This window comes from Salvelinus fontinalis, chromosome 19, assembly GCF_029448725.1.
Source record: "Salvelinus fontinalis isolate EN_2023a chromosome 19, ASM2944872v1, whole genome shotgun sequence".
NCBI lineage: Eukaryota > Metazoa > Chordata > Actinopteri > Salmoniformes > Salmonidae > Salvelinus > Salvelinus fontinalis.
The window spans coordinates 6817935-6833465 of NC_074683.1; the positions used below are offsets into that span (position 1 = coordinate 6817935).

A 15531-nucleotide genomic window follows, 5' to 3' on the forward strand; every position below is an offset into this window, starting at 1 on the left:
AAGCTCCATCCACTTATCACGCTCCCTCTATCACACACACGAACATACACCCACCCACACACACACACACACACACAATTCCCCATGCAACCCTGCTCTCAACTTTTGGATGAGGCACGCTTACAGCTGGGTCACCCCATGGTACCTATATCTACTGTACTGAATAAGTTGACCAACCTCTGTAGTCTGACAGAGAGCTTTCATGACAAACTCATATCACACACCTGTTCACGCGTCATCACCGACATTAATAGTGGCCAAAGCCATGCAAAGAAGAGCGGTAAGACACGTGTGCTATCTTCCCACACACTAGAGAGAAGAAGAAATGTCATGACTAAGGAAGTTAGTAAATGTCTGGAACCCACCCACACACACCTGGAATGTGACACTATTAACGAACAAAGTATTTTATCCTCTGAAGCATATATCAAAGAGACTAATGAATGAGTAAAAGGTTGGGGTAGTGACCGCCTTTCATTCATCAAACGGGCACAATTCCCTATAGGTGTGTGTGTGTGCGTGTGTGCGTGCGTGCGTACGTGTTCCTCCTTCGGGATCCTTTTGACGACTGACCTCCAGGACCCTCCCACCCTCATTACCCCAGAAAAGTTGTGCTGCCTCCGGGAGAGGATTTCCTCTGCACACTGCCTCATTCATCCATTCCCCTCTTCCACACCCCCATTCATAGATTTTTATTCCAGGCTTACTGTTAAATAGAAAGCATTAAAAAATGCACATGAAAAGTTATAATAGCTCTATCTGTTACTGGTAGAACCAACATTTCAAATCAATACACACATTAGCGTGTAGCTCCGCTCACACTCCCGCCCTTCCGTATTGTCTGCTACAGTGGGCAGGGAATAGTGTGAAGGTTGTGACAACACCACCGGTGCCAGAGATGCTGCTAACACAGTAAGTGCACTCTGTATTTAACGTTTAACGTTTGGGCGTGCATATAGCTCCTAAGCCATCACCTCTGCGCCCAACTTGACCAGAGGCACATCTCGTCTTTTACCTTGAATTTCCTGCCTGTTGTGATCACAGCAAGGTTCAATGAATGATTCCAAACAACACCTGCGAGGTTCTGTCACTTGAACCATTACCATACAAAAAATGTTGATGTTCGCTAATAGGTAGCCTAGGCCAGTGTTTCCACACTCCAGTCCTCAAGTACCCTCAACAGTACACATTTTCGTTGTAGCCCCGGACAAGCACACCTGATTCAACATTTCAACTAATCATCAAGCCCTCAATGAGTTGAATCAGGTGAGTTGTGTGCTGGTGGGGGTACTCGAGATGTTGGGAAACACTGGCCTAGGCTAATGACAGGTTAGCTCAGGTGATTTGTGGGCAAGTTGTAGGCTATTCATAAGTCATGAACGGTTAGTTTTGAGTAGCTAAGATTGCAGTGGGGGAAATACTGTGTAATTACAAATACAGGCACAATAAGAATGTATTGTCTGCAGGGATTTGCCTGGCCTACCACGTGGTAATTTCCAGCGCTTTCTCCTGCAGAATCTGATGCTCTCTGCAGCATCCACCTCCTCGGTTTGGGAGTGCACTGCCTGCCTCTCCTTATCTTCCCATTGTTCATTTTATCCCCCCCATACTTTCTCCTCTGCTTGAGCTACAATGTTATACCGGTCTTGCTCGCTCCTCAATTAATTATTTACAGTGAGATCCAAAATCCTCCCCCAGCCCCCTCTCTCTTTGGGGTAAGGAATAATCGCGTCAGTCAGCTCCAAATACATCAGCGGGGCTGCAATGGGCGCGGAGCATTCTAAAAATAGCTCCACGAAAATCACATCAGCCGGATAGTACCGCAGGGTCGCTCCGCTCGCTCGCTCACTTTTTATGGGCTATAGATGGGGAGGAAGGAACAGCCGTTATGTCATCGATTCTACAACACTAAATAACTGTCTGCGGAGAAGACAACAACCACCACCACCACTTACAAGCCATTCTTTCTTACCACTTGTGTTTAGCCTACTAAATGCACATCGCCCCAGAAATGCACATAGATTTGCTGGGACCAAGAGAGAGACAGAGAGCGCGGTGGGAGCTATAAGCGAACGGTCGGAGCACCGCGGGACCGGTAATTGAATGAATACATGCACCATGATGCGGTCGTCATCAGCGTGCACACCATTGACGGAATAGAAAGCGAAATGAAAGTCACAGAACTAAGTAGACCAAACCCAGCTGCTATTGCATTGGTATCTATGGGAGACACACCCAGTTAAATAAACCAGAACTGACTCTTTTTTTTCCAATGCTAAACGGTCTGAGTGAACCATACTTCATTTATCCACCATCTTTGCCACACACCCTGCGTTGACGGTAATACCCAAAGTCAATGAGCAGCCAGCTGTGCACACATACAACCGCCCATGGCGCCATGCTTTTCAAGGCATAATTGTCTACTGCCTCCTCCCAAGAAGTGGACACACAACAATAGCCTTCTAGAAATTATAAGCTATAGGATATACACGCCTACGCCTCATTGAAAGTATTGTGTCACAGATAAGGGAGAGGGGTAATGTGTTGGCCACATTACTATCCAAATAAGTACCTCTGCACAAGTGCTAAAGTGTTATATCCATTCAATGAGCATACAACATATCCAAACCAGACTGTTTTATATGGTCCAATAGGAGACTGGTGGGGGCGTAGGTTTTAATACAGGTAGCGTCTAAAATGGTAAACTCAGATAAGATGACTTTGATTGAGAAGCACCCATGTGAACCGACAACATGACAGTATTTTAGTCTGGCAGGTTCTACTCTATTGACTACTCAATACCACACAAAACACTATACTCTATTCCATAAACATAATGCATTGGTATGTCAACATTTCACCACCATTTTTGGTAAATTGATATACTGTAGCCTATAGCCACTAGCCAGCATGTACATTTGGCCCTTGTAACATTTGGCCCTTGTTCCCTTGTAAAGGAAAGGCCGTAGATTTGGCGGTTTTATTCTCGGTCCATTTGAGGAACATAACTGTGGAGAACTAGACACACACACACACACACACACACACACACACACACACACACACACACACACACACACACACACACACACACACACACACACACACACTACTCACCTTGCATATGTGAAAGTTTTCCGAGACTAGCGTCTCCTGGACATGGATATCCTGGGGAGTGGGCGCATGAGCGGTCGGAGTACCAGCTGCACTGCCGCACGACGGGGACGCGACACCCCCCGGGGAGGAGGATGACAGGCCGTCCAGTACCTTTCGAAACTTCTTCATCTTGCTTTAGTTTAGCGAGAAAGACTTATATTTCTATATATTCTATCAACCTATCAAGAGTTGTCTCCGTTTCAAATGCTAAGATGACGCGAGAGTCTGTTTGATGTAGAAACCCCTGAGGGTTGGCAGGCGTCGCTTCCTGCAGCCTCTCTCTCGCCCTCTCTCTCCCTCTTCTTTTTAAGTGCAATTGAAAAAGTCGTGGAGAGACCTCATTGTGCACTTAGGCTTCTGTCCACAAAACTGGTTATCTTGGTTTGAGGAGGATACTTAGGTAAAAGAGAATCGCCAATTGCAAATGGATGTATATTGCGCATCAAATGAGCATGCCCCAGCAAAGATTTAAATTAAGAAACGTCATGTTTCTTTAGCCTGCTAAAACTGCATCACTATAAAGCATGAAGGCAAAACACAAACTACAATAGAATAGCCTAATCAACCACTGCAGCAGTTATGAGAGACTAACTAGATAGATAACCAGCTAAAGTTCAAACACTTACCAATGCACTACCTAAACAATGCTTTAAAAGAATCGCACTTTTTGACTGGATGGAGAGTGAAGCAGGTCTATGCAGAGACACAATGCAGCTAAATGCAGCTCGCTTCCACTCGCTGGTATTACAACTAGAAAATAAAGTAAACCCTTGCACGAACTGAGGAGAGGAACAGGTAAACGAGAGTGAAATCAGTCAATTTAAGTTTAAAACCGAATTGTCGCGGATCCAGCGTTTGTATGCAGCCCTCTCCCCTAGAGCTGATTCTCTGCAGTCTAGCGCGAGTTGCTGTCCATGGTACTGAAAGACTCCACTCGGGCACCGCCTCTCCCTTCGTTCCTCTCCCCGCCCTTTCTCGGTAGCGATTGGATTACGGTTTCCAGCCAATACCTACTGAATAGGCATTATTGTGAATAAAAGCAACGGGGAAATAATAAACTTTGCCTGGCTTGTGGAACAGCACCATATGTGAAACGTGCGTTTGTGTGAACATAGGATAGCTTATTCACAATCTATTCATGAGGCTTGACTCCTAGTAAATGTGAATGGGGAAAACGCTAAGGTGTAGGCCTAAGGTTGCTGCTTGGTTAGTTAGAACCTTCCCCAGCTGTTTGCATTCGACAGCTGTGCAATTTGTCAATGTCATGTGCGGGAACAAAAGTGAACCGCTAAAAACCAATCACTGGGAACAATCAATAATTTAATTAAACATGGGTAAACCAGAACGTTTACCTAGTCAAGGCACATGTGCATCATTCACATCTCCCTATAAAGGTTAAAATGCATTCACGGATATGTGGCGCCCTGGTTTAAACATGTACAGTTTAAGCAGCAGATCGGTATAAAATCGGCTCCACTGAGACGCTGGATTGAATTGCGAGAGCTTACATCACCAGGCAGCCTCTCTCCAAGTTTTGGTAAATGTCTCAGTAGTACAAACATTTCAGCATAAGTATAATACAGGAAGACACAATTTATATCCAATATTTACACGTATTTTGAGGAGGGGAGTTTGGGGGGCAATTATTTAAATTGTGCCCTATTTAGGAATCATACTACGAGTCTGGTAGCAGCAGTTATGATGTCTGTGTAGCGTGTGTGAGTGAGTGAGTGAGTGAGTGAGTGAGTGAGTGAGTGAGTGAGTGAGTGAGTGATTGAGTGAGTGAGTGAGTGAGTGAGTGCATGTGTTCTAAGGTGCAGAGAATCAGAGCAGATGGTCAGTCCAGTTCAAGTGTTCAGCAGTCTGATGGCTTTTAGGTAGACACTGTCTCTGTGCCTGTTGGTATCAGACCTCACACCCCAGAGCTCATGGCTGGGGTGTGTGGGGTCCTTGATGATTGCTCTCGAGTGGTCTAAGGCACTGCATCTCAGTGCTAGAGGCATCACTACAGACCCTGGTTCGATCCCGGGCTGTATCACAACCGGTCGTGATCAGGAGTCCAATATGGCGGTGCACAATTGGCCCAGGATTGTCGGGGTTAGGGGAGGGTTTGGCCGGGGTAGGCCGTCATTGTACAATAAGAATTTGTTCTTAACTGACTTGCCTAGTTAAATAAAGGTTAAATAAAACAATTATGCTTTAGGCCTTCCTCAGGCACTGTTTCGAGTAGATGTCCTGGATGGATGGGAGCACGGCTCCAGTACTGTACTGGGCCGTCTTCACCACCCACTGGAGGGCCTTGTGGTCTTAGATGGAGCAAATCCCATACCAGGCCATGATTCAACTTGGCAGGAAACTCTTGATGGTGCAGCTGTAGTGTTTGGAGAGGACCCAGGGTTGCATGCCGAAGATCTTCAGCCGCCTTAGGAAGTAGAGACGCTGTTGCGCACTCTTGACAAGAGTGGTGGTTCATGTTAAGTTCTCAATGATGTGGACGCAGAGGAACTTAAAACTGCTGACTCTCTCTACTGCAGACAGTTGATGTGGATCGGGGCATGTTCCCTCCTCTGCTTCCTGAAGTCAACAATCAACTCCTTTCTTTTGCTGACGTTGAGACACGAGGTTGTTGTCCTGGCACCACAATGCCAGCTCACTTACTTTCTCCCTACAGGCTGACTCTTTATTGTTAGTTATCAGGCATTTCAGGGTGGCCCTGTGTTAAGAGTCAGTGTGGAGGAGGTGTTATTGCCAATCCTCACAGCCTATGGTCTGCCCTTTAGGAAGTCCAGGATCCAGTTGCAGAAATAATGTTGAATGCTGAAATGTAGTCAATGAACAGCATTCTCACATACAGCGATTTGGGAAGTATTAAGACCCCTTGACTTTTTCCACATTTTGTTACGTTACAGCCTTATTCTAAAATGGATTAAAAACAAATCCTCATCAATCTACACACAATACCCTATGATGACAAAGTGAAAACAGGATTTAGACATTTTTGCACATTTATATATAAATATATATATTTTTAAATACCTTATTTACACAAATATTCAGACCCCTTGCTATGAAACTTGAAATTGAGCTCAGGTGCATCCTGTTTCCATTGATCATCCTTGAGATGTTTCTACAACTTGATTGGAGTCCACCTGTGGTAAATTCAAGTGATTGGACATGATTTGGAAAGGCACACACCTGTCTATATAAGGTCCCACAGTTGACAGTGCATGTCAGAGCAAAAGCCATGAGGTCGAAGGAATTGTTTGTAGAGCTCCGTGACAGGATTGTGTTTTGACACAAAATCTGGAGAAGGGTACAAAAACATTTCTGAAGCATTGAAGGTCCCCAAGAACACAGTGTCCTCCATCATTCTTAAATGGAGGAAGTTTGGAACCACCAAGACTCTTCCTATAGCTGGCTGCCTGGCCAAACTGAGCAATCGGGAGAGAAGGGCCTTGGTCAGGGAGGTGACCAAGAACCTGATGGTCACTCTGACAGAGCTCCAGAATTCCTCTGCAGAGATGGAAGAACCTTCCAGAAGGACAACCATCTCTGCAGCACTCCACCAATCAGGGCTTTATAGTAGAGTGCCCAGACGGAAGCCACTCCTCAGTAAAAGCGACATGACAGCCCGCTTGGAGTTTGCCAAAAGGCACCTAAAAACTCTCAGAACATGAGAAACTAGATTCTCTGGTCTGATGAAACCAAGATGGAACTCTTTACGCTGGACGCCAAGCATCACATCTGGAGGAAACTTGGCACTATCCTTACGGTGAAGCATGGTGGTGGCAGCATCATGCTGTGGGGATATTTTTCAGCGTCAGGGACTGGGAGACTAGTCAGGATCGAGCGAAAGATCAACAGAGCAAAGTACAGAGAGATCGTTGATGAAAACCTGCTCCAGAGCACTCAGGACCTCAGACTGGGGTGAAGTTTCCCCTTCCAACAGGACAACAACCCTAAGCATACAGCCAAGACAACGCAGGAGTGGCTTCGGGACAAGTCTCTGAATGTCCTTGAGTGGCCTAGCCAGAGCCAGGACTTGATCCCAATCTAAAATCTCTGGGGAATTCTGAAAATAGCTGTGCAGCGATGCTCCTCATCCACCCTGACAGAGCTTGAGAGGATCTGCAGAGAAGAATGGAAGAAACTCCTCAAATAAAGGTGTGCCAAGAATGTTGCGTCATACCCAAGAAGACTCAAGGCTGTAATCACTGCCAAAGGTGCTTCAACAAAGTACTGAGTAAAGGGTCTAAATACTTTTGTAAATGTGATATTTTTGTTTTTCATTTTTAGTCGATTGTGCACAAATTTATTTAAAAAATATATATATATTTCTTATTATGGGGTATTGTGTGTAGATTGATGAGGGGAAAAAACTATTTTATACATTTTAGAATAAGGATGTAACGTAACAAAATATGGAAAAAGTCAAGGGGTCTGAATACTTTCCGAATGCACTGTGGTGTTCCTCTTGTCCACATGTGTTACGGCCGTGTGAATGGCGATGGAAATGACATCTTCCATGGATCTGTTGGAGCAGTATGTCTAGTGTGCCTGGCATGCTGACCTTGATATGGGCCATGCCCCGCCTCTCAAAGCACTTCATGATGACCGGGGTGAGTGCAACCGTGCAATAGTCATTTGGGACGGTGGTCTCCTTGAAGCAGGTGGGGACTACTGCCTGGAACAGGGGCAGGTTGAAGATGTCTGAGAAGATGCCCATTAGCTAGCTGGTCAGTACCCACTCTGAGGATATGGCCAGCAATGCTATCTGGGCCGGCGACTTTGTGAGCAATCACTTTTTGGAGAGTTTTCCTCGCGTCAGCCATGGAGAGCGAAAGCACCTGGTCGTCCGTACCAGCAAGAGCCTTCCTAGATGGCTTGGTGTGTTTGCCTCGAAGCAATCACAGAATGTGTTAAGCTCGTCTGGGAGGGAGGTTTCGGTGGGCATCACACAGCTGGATTTGCCTTTGTAGTCTGTGATATTCTGTAGTCCTTTCCACATGTGTCGCGAGTCTGAGTTGTCGAACATCAATTCCAGTTTAAGTCTGAATTTTCTTTTTGCATCTCTAATGGATTTGGATCCGCGTTGCGTGCCACCGAGTCATCGCGGTTCCTTCTGCATTGAATCAGTGGCACGCCGTACGCTTCTTCTGCTGCTCGGGATGCTATAGGAGCTCAGCAAGAGGAGTGGAAAGTCAAGGAAAACGCTGGACAAAGGTGTTTTGTATCAAATACTTTGCTAATCTGAAGATAAACCCTATAGATTGTTGTTTATGATGATGATGATCATGATGATGATAATGATGATAAAGATAAAGATGATTATAAGTACCTGTTATTATCAGCATATTATATGAATATGTAGTAGCAGTCGTAGTAGTAGTAGGCCAGTATCATCCGCATCATCACTATCATAATATCTGTCATCATTATCACAAGCCCTAGGCTTACATATAGGAAAGTAAGCAGACATTCCCTATCAAGAACAATATTTGCCTGGGAGCTATAGATAGGCCTAAATTAAAGCAAATCAATGGCTCTTTTTGCCTTTCACATCTTGGTTGTACTGCAGATTAAATCCATTCTTTAAATGTATGGGGTCCAAGAAAATGCAAAATAATCCTCTTCATTGCGCTGAGGGTGAAGTACTAAAATACTTCTGGCAAGACAACACCAGTGAAGCGCACAAAATCACGGTGGGGGATACGGTTAATCTTCACCGCTAAAACCTGCCGACACGGATTAAGACCCAGAGCACGTTAGGGGCCCCAGTGCGAGTCCAAACTACAGAGTTGCGTGACAACCAACAGAAACTCTTGAACCGTGCAAACTTTACCAAGGTCCTCCTCTGTGTTTGCCATGCATGGCTTGTTCGATTTAAGCAGTGTGTTTTTTATCCCAGTAATTTCACGGAACACGCCGTGTGTGGTCATCTCAATGACCTGCAATATGGTGGGTGGGTAGATGATTAAAAATCCTTAGTCATCCTTTTCAGTAAACTACTGGGACTTGAGGATTAGCTTAGACCATAGGATTGCAGTATTGAAGGCCCAAGAGAGGCTTTTATCAATACAGATGCAATTTTAACATCTTACAGGTCTGCTGAAAAGGGGAAGGCCTGCAAAAAAATATATGTGGGCCTATTCCCATGGCCCATTTGTCCAAGCAAAGTAACCTCATGACCGTACAGTACCAGTCCAAAAGTTTAGACACACGGACTTATTCAAGGGTTTTCCTTTATTTTTACTATTTTCTACATGTAGAATAATAGTGAAGACATCAAAACTATGATATAACAAATATGGAATCATGTAGTAACCAAAAAGGTGTTAAACAAATCAAAATATATTTTATACTGGATGACAGCTTTGCACACTCTTGGCATTCTCTCAACCAGATTCACGAGGTAGTTACCTGGAATGCATTTCAATTAACAGGTGTGCCTGGTTAAAAGTTCACTTCTGGAATTTCTTTCCTTTGTAATGTGTTTGAGCCAATCAGTTGTGTTGTGACAAGGTAGAGGTGGTTATACAGCAGACAGTCCTATTTGGTTAAAGACCAAGTCCATATTATGGCAAGAACAATTCAAATAAGCAAAGAGAAATGACAGTCCATCATTACTTTAAGACATGAAGGTCAGTCAATTTGGAAAATTTCAAGAACTTTCAAAGTTTCTTCAAGTGCAGTCACATAAACCATCAAGCGCTAGGATGAATCTGGCTCTCATGAGGACAGCCACAGGAAAGGAAGACCCAGTTACATCTGCTGCAGAGGATAAGTTCATTGGAGTTACCAGCCTCAGAAATGCCATAAGTTGGCCGAGGCCCTCGAAATAGAAGAGAAAATACTAAACAAACGCACCCATTACCCCCCTGGTACTAATGCATTCCTCGACGCACTTAACTGCACCTCGGATTGCAGCACAAATAAATGCTTCGAAGAGTCCAAGTAACAGACATATCTCAACATCAACTGTTCAGAGGAGACTGCATGAATCAGGCCTTCATGGTTGAATTGCGGCAAAGAAACCACTACTAAAGGACACCAATAAGAAGAAGAGACTTGCTTGGGCCAATAAACACAAGCAATGAACATTAGACTGATGGAAATCTGTTCTTTGGTCTGATGAGTCCAAATTTGAGATTTTTGGTTCCCAAACGCCGTGGCTTTGTGAGACACAGAGTAGGTGAACGGATGACCTCCGCATGTGTGGTTACAACCGTGAAGCATAGAGGAGGAGGTTTGACTGTGTGCTTTGCTGGTTACACTGTTTGTGATTTATTTAGAATTCAAGGCACACTTGACCAGCATGGCTACCACAGCATTCTGCAGCAATATGCCATCCCATCTGGTTTGGGCTTAATGAGAAAATAATTGGCTTTTCAACAGGACAACGACCCAACACACCTCCAGGCTGTGTAAGGGCTATTTGACCAAGAAGGTGAGAAATGGAGTACTGCATCAGATAGCCAGGCCTCCATAATCACCTGCCCTCAACCCAATTGAGATGGTTTGTGATAAGTTGGACCGCAGAGTGACGGAAAAGCAGCCAACAAGTGCTCAGCATATGTGGGAATTCCTTCAAGACTGTTGGAAAACCATTCTAGGTGAAGCTGGTTGAGATAATGCCAAGAGTGTGCAAAGCTGTCGTCAAGGCAAAGAGTGGCTACTTTGAAGAATCTCAAATATAAAATATATTTGGATTTATTTAACACTTCTACTTACTACATGATTACATGGTTACTACATGATTCCAAATGTGTAATTTCATGGTTTGACGTCTTCACTGTTATTCTACAATGTAGAACATTTTAAAAATAAAGAAAAACCCTTGAATTAGTAGGCCTGTCCAAACTTTTGACTGGTACTGCATAACAGAAAAGCCACGAGAATTATAAATAAATATCAATCATGGCTGCATGGACTACAAAATACATGACTGTGCATGGCATGGCATCTATTTTGAATAACTTCTGCATTTCTCCCACAGAGTGCTATATGAACAGCGGAGCACTCAGTACCTCATTCATTACGGCTCTAAGAATATATGGTGTGATGGGTGGCTGCCATGAGTTGGCCGAGGCCCTTGTAATGGAAGATAAAATACTAAACAAACACACCAGCCCATTACCCCTGGTACTAATGCATTCCTCGACGCACTAGGACACAACCCGGGGGGGGGGGGGGTCACATAGGATGTTCAGAGATGTCTGGTGAACACAACACTATACTATGCTCAAAGGGCCTTACTTCATCATCGTTTGATCTTTGTGTGTAGGAGACATGGAGAGAGAGATAGAGAGAGAGGGAGAGTGAGAGAGGATATACACAACAATTAGTGTGTGTGTGTGTGTGTGTGTGTGTGTGTGTGTGTGTGTGTGTGTGTGTGTGTGTGTGTGTGTGTGTGTGTGTGTGTATATTTCCAATGAACATGACACATAAACACATGCAGCTACACACTCGTTTGCTTGAGCACATTCACACATTGTTCTGGAAGGTTTTGGATAATTGGTCATTGTTGAATATTCAATGGTCGACGGAGATGGAGCATCCTTAATTTATCCATGGCCTCCATGATCATACAATGCCTTGCTGTCACTTGAGGAATTAAAAAGCAGAAATATTTAACTTTCTCTCAAGAACACGTGCAGCGCATGTCAGCCATGGGTCATAAATCCAGTCACAGTCCATTCGGCTGAATAGCATTATTCAAACTTAATTGTCACTTCTCAGAAAGCGGCCTTCATCTTTTCTATTGTGCGCCTGTCCTTTTCCTTTCGCCATGGAGCAACAATCAGGCTGCCGTATGCAATCAAGGATTTATAAAGGGCAGCGGTGTAATAATTAAAGCTCATTGGCGTAAGGGAGATATTTGTAGTCATGGTCTGTTCTGTGATTAATCTCACCATGAGTTGTGCTGATTAGGAGGCTAGGTGGCCATGGGCATGGAATACAACAGGCCTTTAGATGAATAGGATCCGAAGTGGGACTAGCCCTTTGCTTGGACTAAATGTCACACACACATACACACACACACACACACACACACACACACACACACACACACACACACACACACACACACACACACACACACACACACACACACACACACACACACACACACACACACACACACAGATCCACCTTGTTACCATGCATGTCAGGAGAAAAACTCATTTTCAATGAGCAAGTCCAAGCACAATACCATAATGACTACTGATTAAATTAACAGAGGGTGTGAATGAGGATTGTTGAGTTACAGCCAGGGAAGAGCCAGCCTATCAGCAGCCTTCTGTCTGCACTGTTAACTCTTTTATCACTTATGGAAAAACCACATGATTTCATGTTTCGGACATGTAAAATTGTATGTGGTGTCGTGACTTTACGTGACTGTTATTTATTTAATCAACTTACTATGTTTAATTGTTACCCGATTAAATGAATAATGTAACAATTAACTCAGTAGGATTTGGGGCATCACGGAAGAGGTGTTTAAAGAGTTACCATCTGCCGAATTAAACTCTATAAGGTATATATCTATTTTATCAATAAACAGTAATCTTATTAATCACTCAGGCTCCCGAGAGGCGCAACGGTCTAAGGCACTGTTGCTCAGTGCAAGAGGGCATCACTACAGTCCCTGGTTCAAATCCAGGCTGTATCACATCAGGCTGTGATTGGGAGTCCCATAGGGCGATGCACAATTGGCCCAGCGTTTGGCCAGGGTAGGCTGTCATTGTTAATATGAATTTGTTCTTAAATGACTTATCTAATTAAATAAAGGTTAAATAAAAAATACGTTAAAAAAATGTACCTCTTATCATGTCGTCATTCTGAACAGTCGTAACCTCATACATCTGCAAAAAACCCAGCCTTACTCATGATTCAGTACTACACAAATTGGTTTAATTATTTATTCACTAGCTAACTAAATAATAACAGGATAACATACACACTTAATACATGAGACAAAGGTCCCAAGCGGACTTTTACAATTTGGTGGCTTTCTACACAACAACATGGAGAGAGAGAGAGAAAAAGACACATCGTTGATATGTTGCATAATTATTCTCACAGTAATCATATAGTTTGAGCACAAACCACTGCCCTTTTGGAATAAGAAATCATAAACGTTTTTACGTGTGAGTGCCTTTGTTCGCCATTTATCTCTGTCGGAACCAACCCTCCTTAGGAAGGTTGATGGCCTTTTAGCGGCAAGCTGTATGGCTCTGATTGTCCAAAAGGGGTCTCCCCTTTCCCGTCTCTTACTGTTGTTCACTCTGGAAGATAGCTAGCCAGCCGAGCATAGTAGGATAGTCTCACTTAGAATCGCTTTTCTAGATATTTGACTCAAGACGGCTGTCTCAGGGATTGTCTGAGAGGAGTTTGTTTTCTCCCTTGTGTTGGTATTCAGGATTCGGACCACGATGGACATGAGCTGCAGCTCGCCGTCTCTCTGGTCTAAAGGAAGGTGAGTTTACTACTTCACCTCGTGTTGAGTTTCAAAGTTCCAACCATTTCAAAAATGTAGGTCCTGCCTCACATTTCCTGGTCTAATGTTAATCTCTGTTGGCAATCCTTTTAAACACTCTGGCAAAAGGGGACAGTTCTGGCAGTATGACACACTCTCTGACCTCACTCGGGGTGTGGCTACTTACTTGTACAAAGTTAGGTAAAACTATTATCTCTTATGGCTCTTAAAATCACACTCCTATCTTATAATAATACTTTGTATTATTCCATATTCCACACACAATGTTAAGGATAGAGACCACATACCTACTGGTGTAAACAACTTTCAAATTACAGTATTTTATCCATACCAATTTTTATAACATCACAAAATAAAAACCATTTTACATAATTTTTCTACAGCTCCCCACTGACCATTCCCCATGTTCTTATGTTAGAAATATTGTTCCAGTATTCACTTTTTTGAACGTGTTACAGTTTCGGCAGGAAACAGTCTGTTATCAAAGACAATTCCTTTCGCCAATACTGGAGGGGAAAAGAGAATCCTCTTCTACTTAAATTTACAACAGGGCATGAGGTGTCAAAACCCCCACACCAGTTCCCTCCTCCCCTCTCCTGTGGGGGAGAGAAGGTCTGGTTACTGTCAGCCATTGCCAAGCATATCTGATCCATTCTGATCCTCACAGGACAGTCTTGATAGTGTTTTTGAAACACTTCACATGTGAAGATATTTGACATGAAATTTCACAGGTAATGCCCTGACAACAAAAATTTGTGTTTTCAATTTTGACATACAGTACATGATTGCATTGTGTATGTTTATTTACACAGTAATTATTACTCAACATGTCCTCACCTGAGAATTGAACTCACAACTTCTTGGTTTACTGCATTCCAATCGTCCTGCAATGCCACCATGTCTGCGTCAATGATTGATTTGACCTGCATTCTGACACTTGGGACATGAAAAACAACATCAGCTTTGTATAATACACTCAAGGAAAAGTGTTATATTTATCATAGTGATTCAGGTGTAACATTAAAGCAGAATATTATGCTCCAATAACATTAGACAACTATACAGATAACCTTAAAATTGCTGAAATAAGTAAATGTAATCAATGATGAGAGAAAAGTCAGAATAACTTATAATTAAATTAGCAGTCCAAATGGCACTCTTTTGCTAAGTGCAGAGCTGTATTATAGGTAATGAATCCAGGGGCGCAACTTTCACTGGGGAAAGAAATTGCATTTTTGTCCCCCCCAGTTTTATCATTAGAATGTGATACAAAAGAGGGGCAACGGTGTTCTTTAGGAGCACTCCTAACGGTCGGGTAGGCTGTTGGAGTGCTTTATCCGAACGGATAAAAAAAATATATATATTAAAAAGTTGCAACCCTGAATGAATCTGTTCGTGACACAGCAGAAAGATCGGCGTACCCCAAATCCAGCGGTTGTGAGTTCAAATCCCAGGTGGGGTCATAATGAAAGTCATCACTAAGTGATCATGTCAAATGTATTCATATTGATTTGAAGATGTTTACACTATTTTAACTGTACAGCATACCACTTACCTTATTAAAAACCCCAAACCATTTCACTACTAATGTGAAGTTCCTGGACTAATCTCTCTTCTTCTCACATGACCGAATGCATAGATTAAGCGAAGTAACGTTTCTCTTTAACAGCCAGTGATTACTATTAACATATTTCATTGTCTGAGATGTCACGCCCTAAAAACACACCACTGTGGAACAATCCTTGGATAGCTTTTCAGAATTCACAGATATATTGGCACACATGGAAAACTAAAGGAATTGAAACCGTAAATTACTTGGTAATAGGAAATACAGTTATTTCCACGACTGAATGTAAATGACATTTTGGACTGAC

General features: G+C 43.2%; 1 protein-coding gene across 16 annotated transcripts in view; it reads right to left on the reverse strand.

Annotated features, from left to right (window-relative positions):
• The window catches only part of stxbp5l (syntaxin binding protein 5L), a 241215-nt gene extending 237129 nt beyond the window's left edge, over positions 1-4086 (reverse strand). For 14 of the 16 annotated variants that reach the window (XM_055870527.1, XM_055870523.1, XM_055870525.1 and 11 more), the window contains exon 1: positions 3118-4085. In XM_055870527.1, coding sequence (XP_055726502.1) covers positions 3118-3285 — 168 coding nt within the window. In that variant the 5' untranslated portion in view covers positions 3286-4085. Of the gene's footprint in view, positions 1-3117 lie in introns of all 16 variants that reach the window. The other 2 variants (XM_055870514.1, XM_055870513.1) reach the window with 1 other exon arrangement.
• Positions 4087-15531: the final 11445 nt, after the last annotated feature.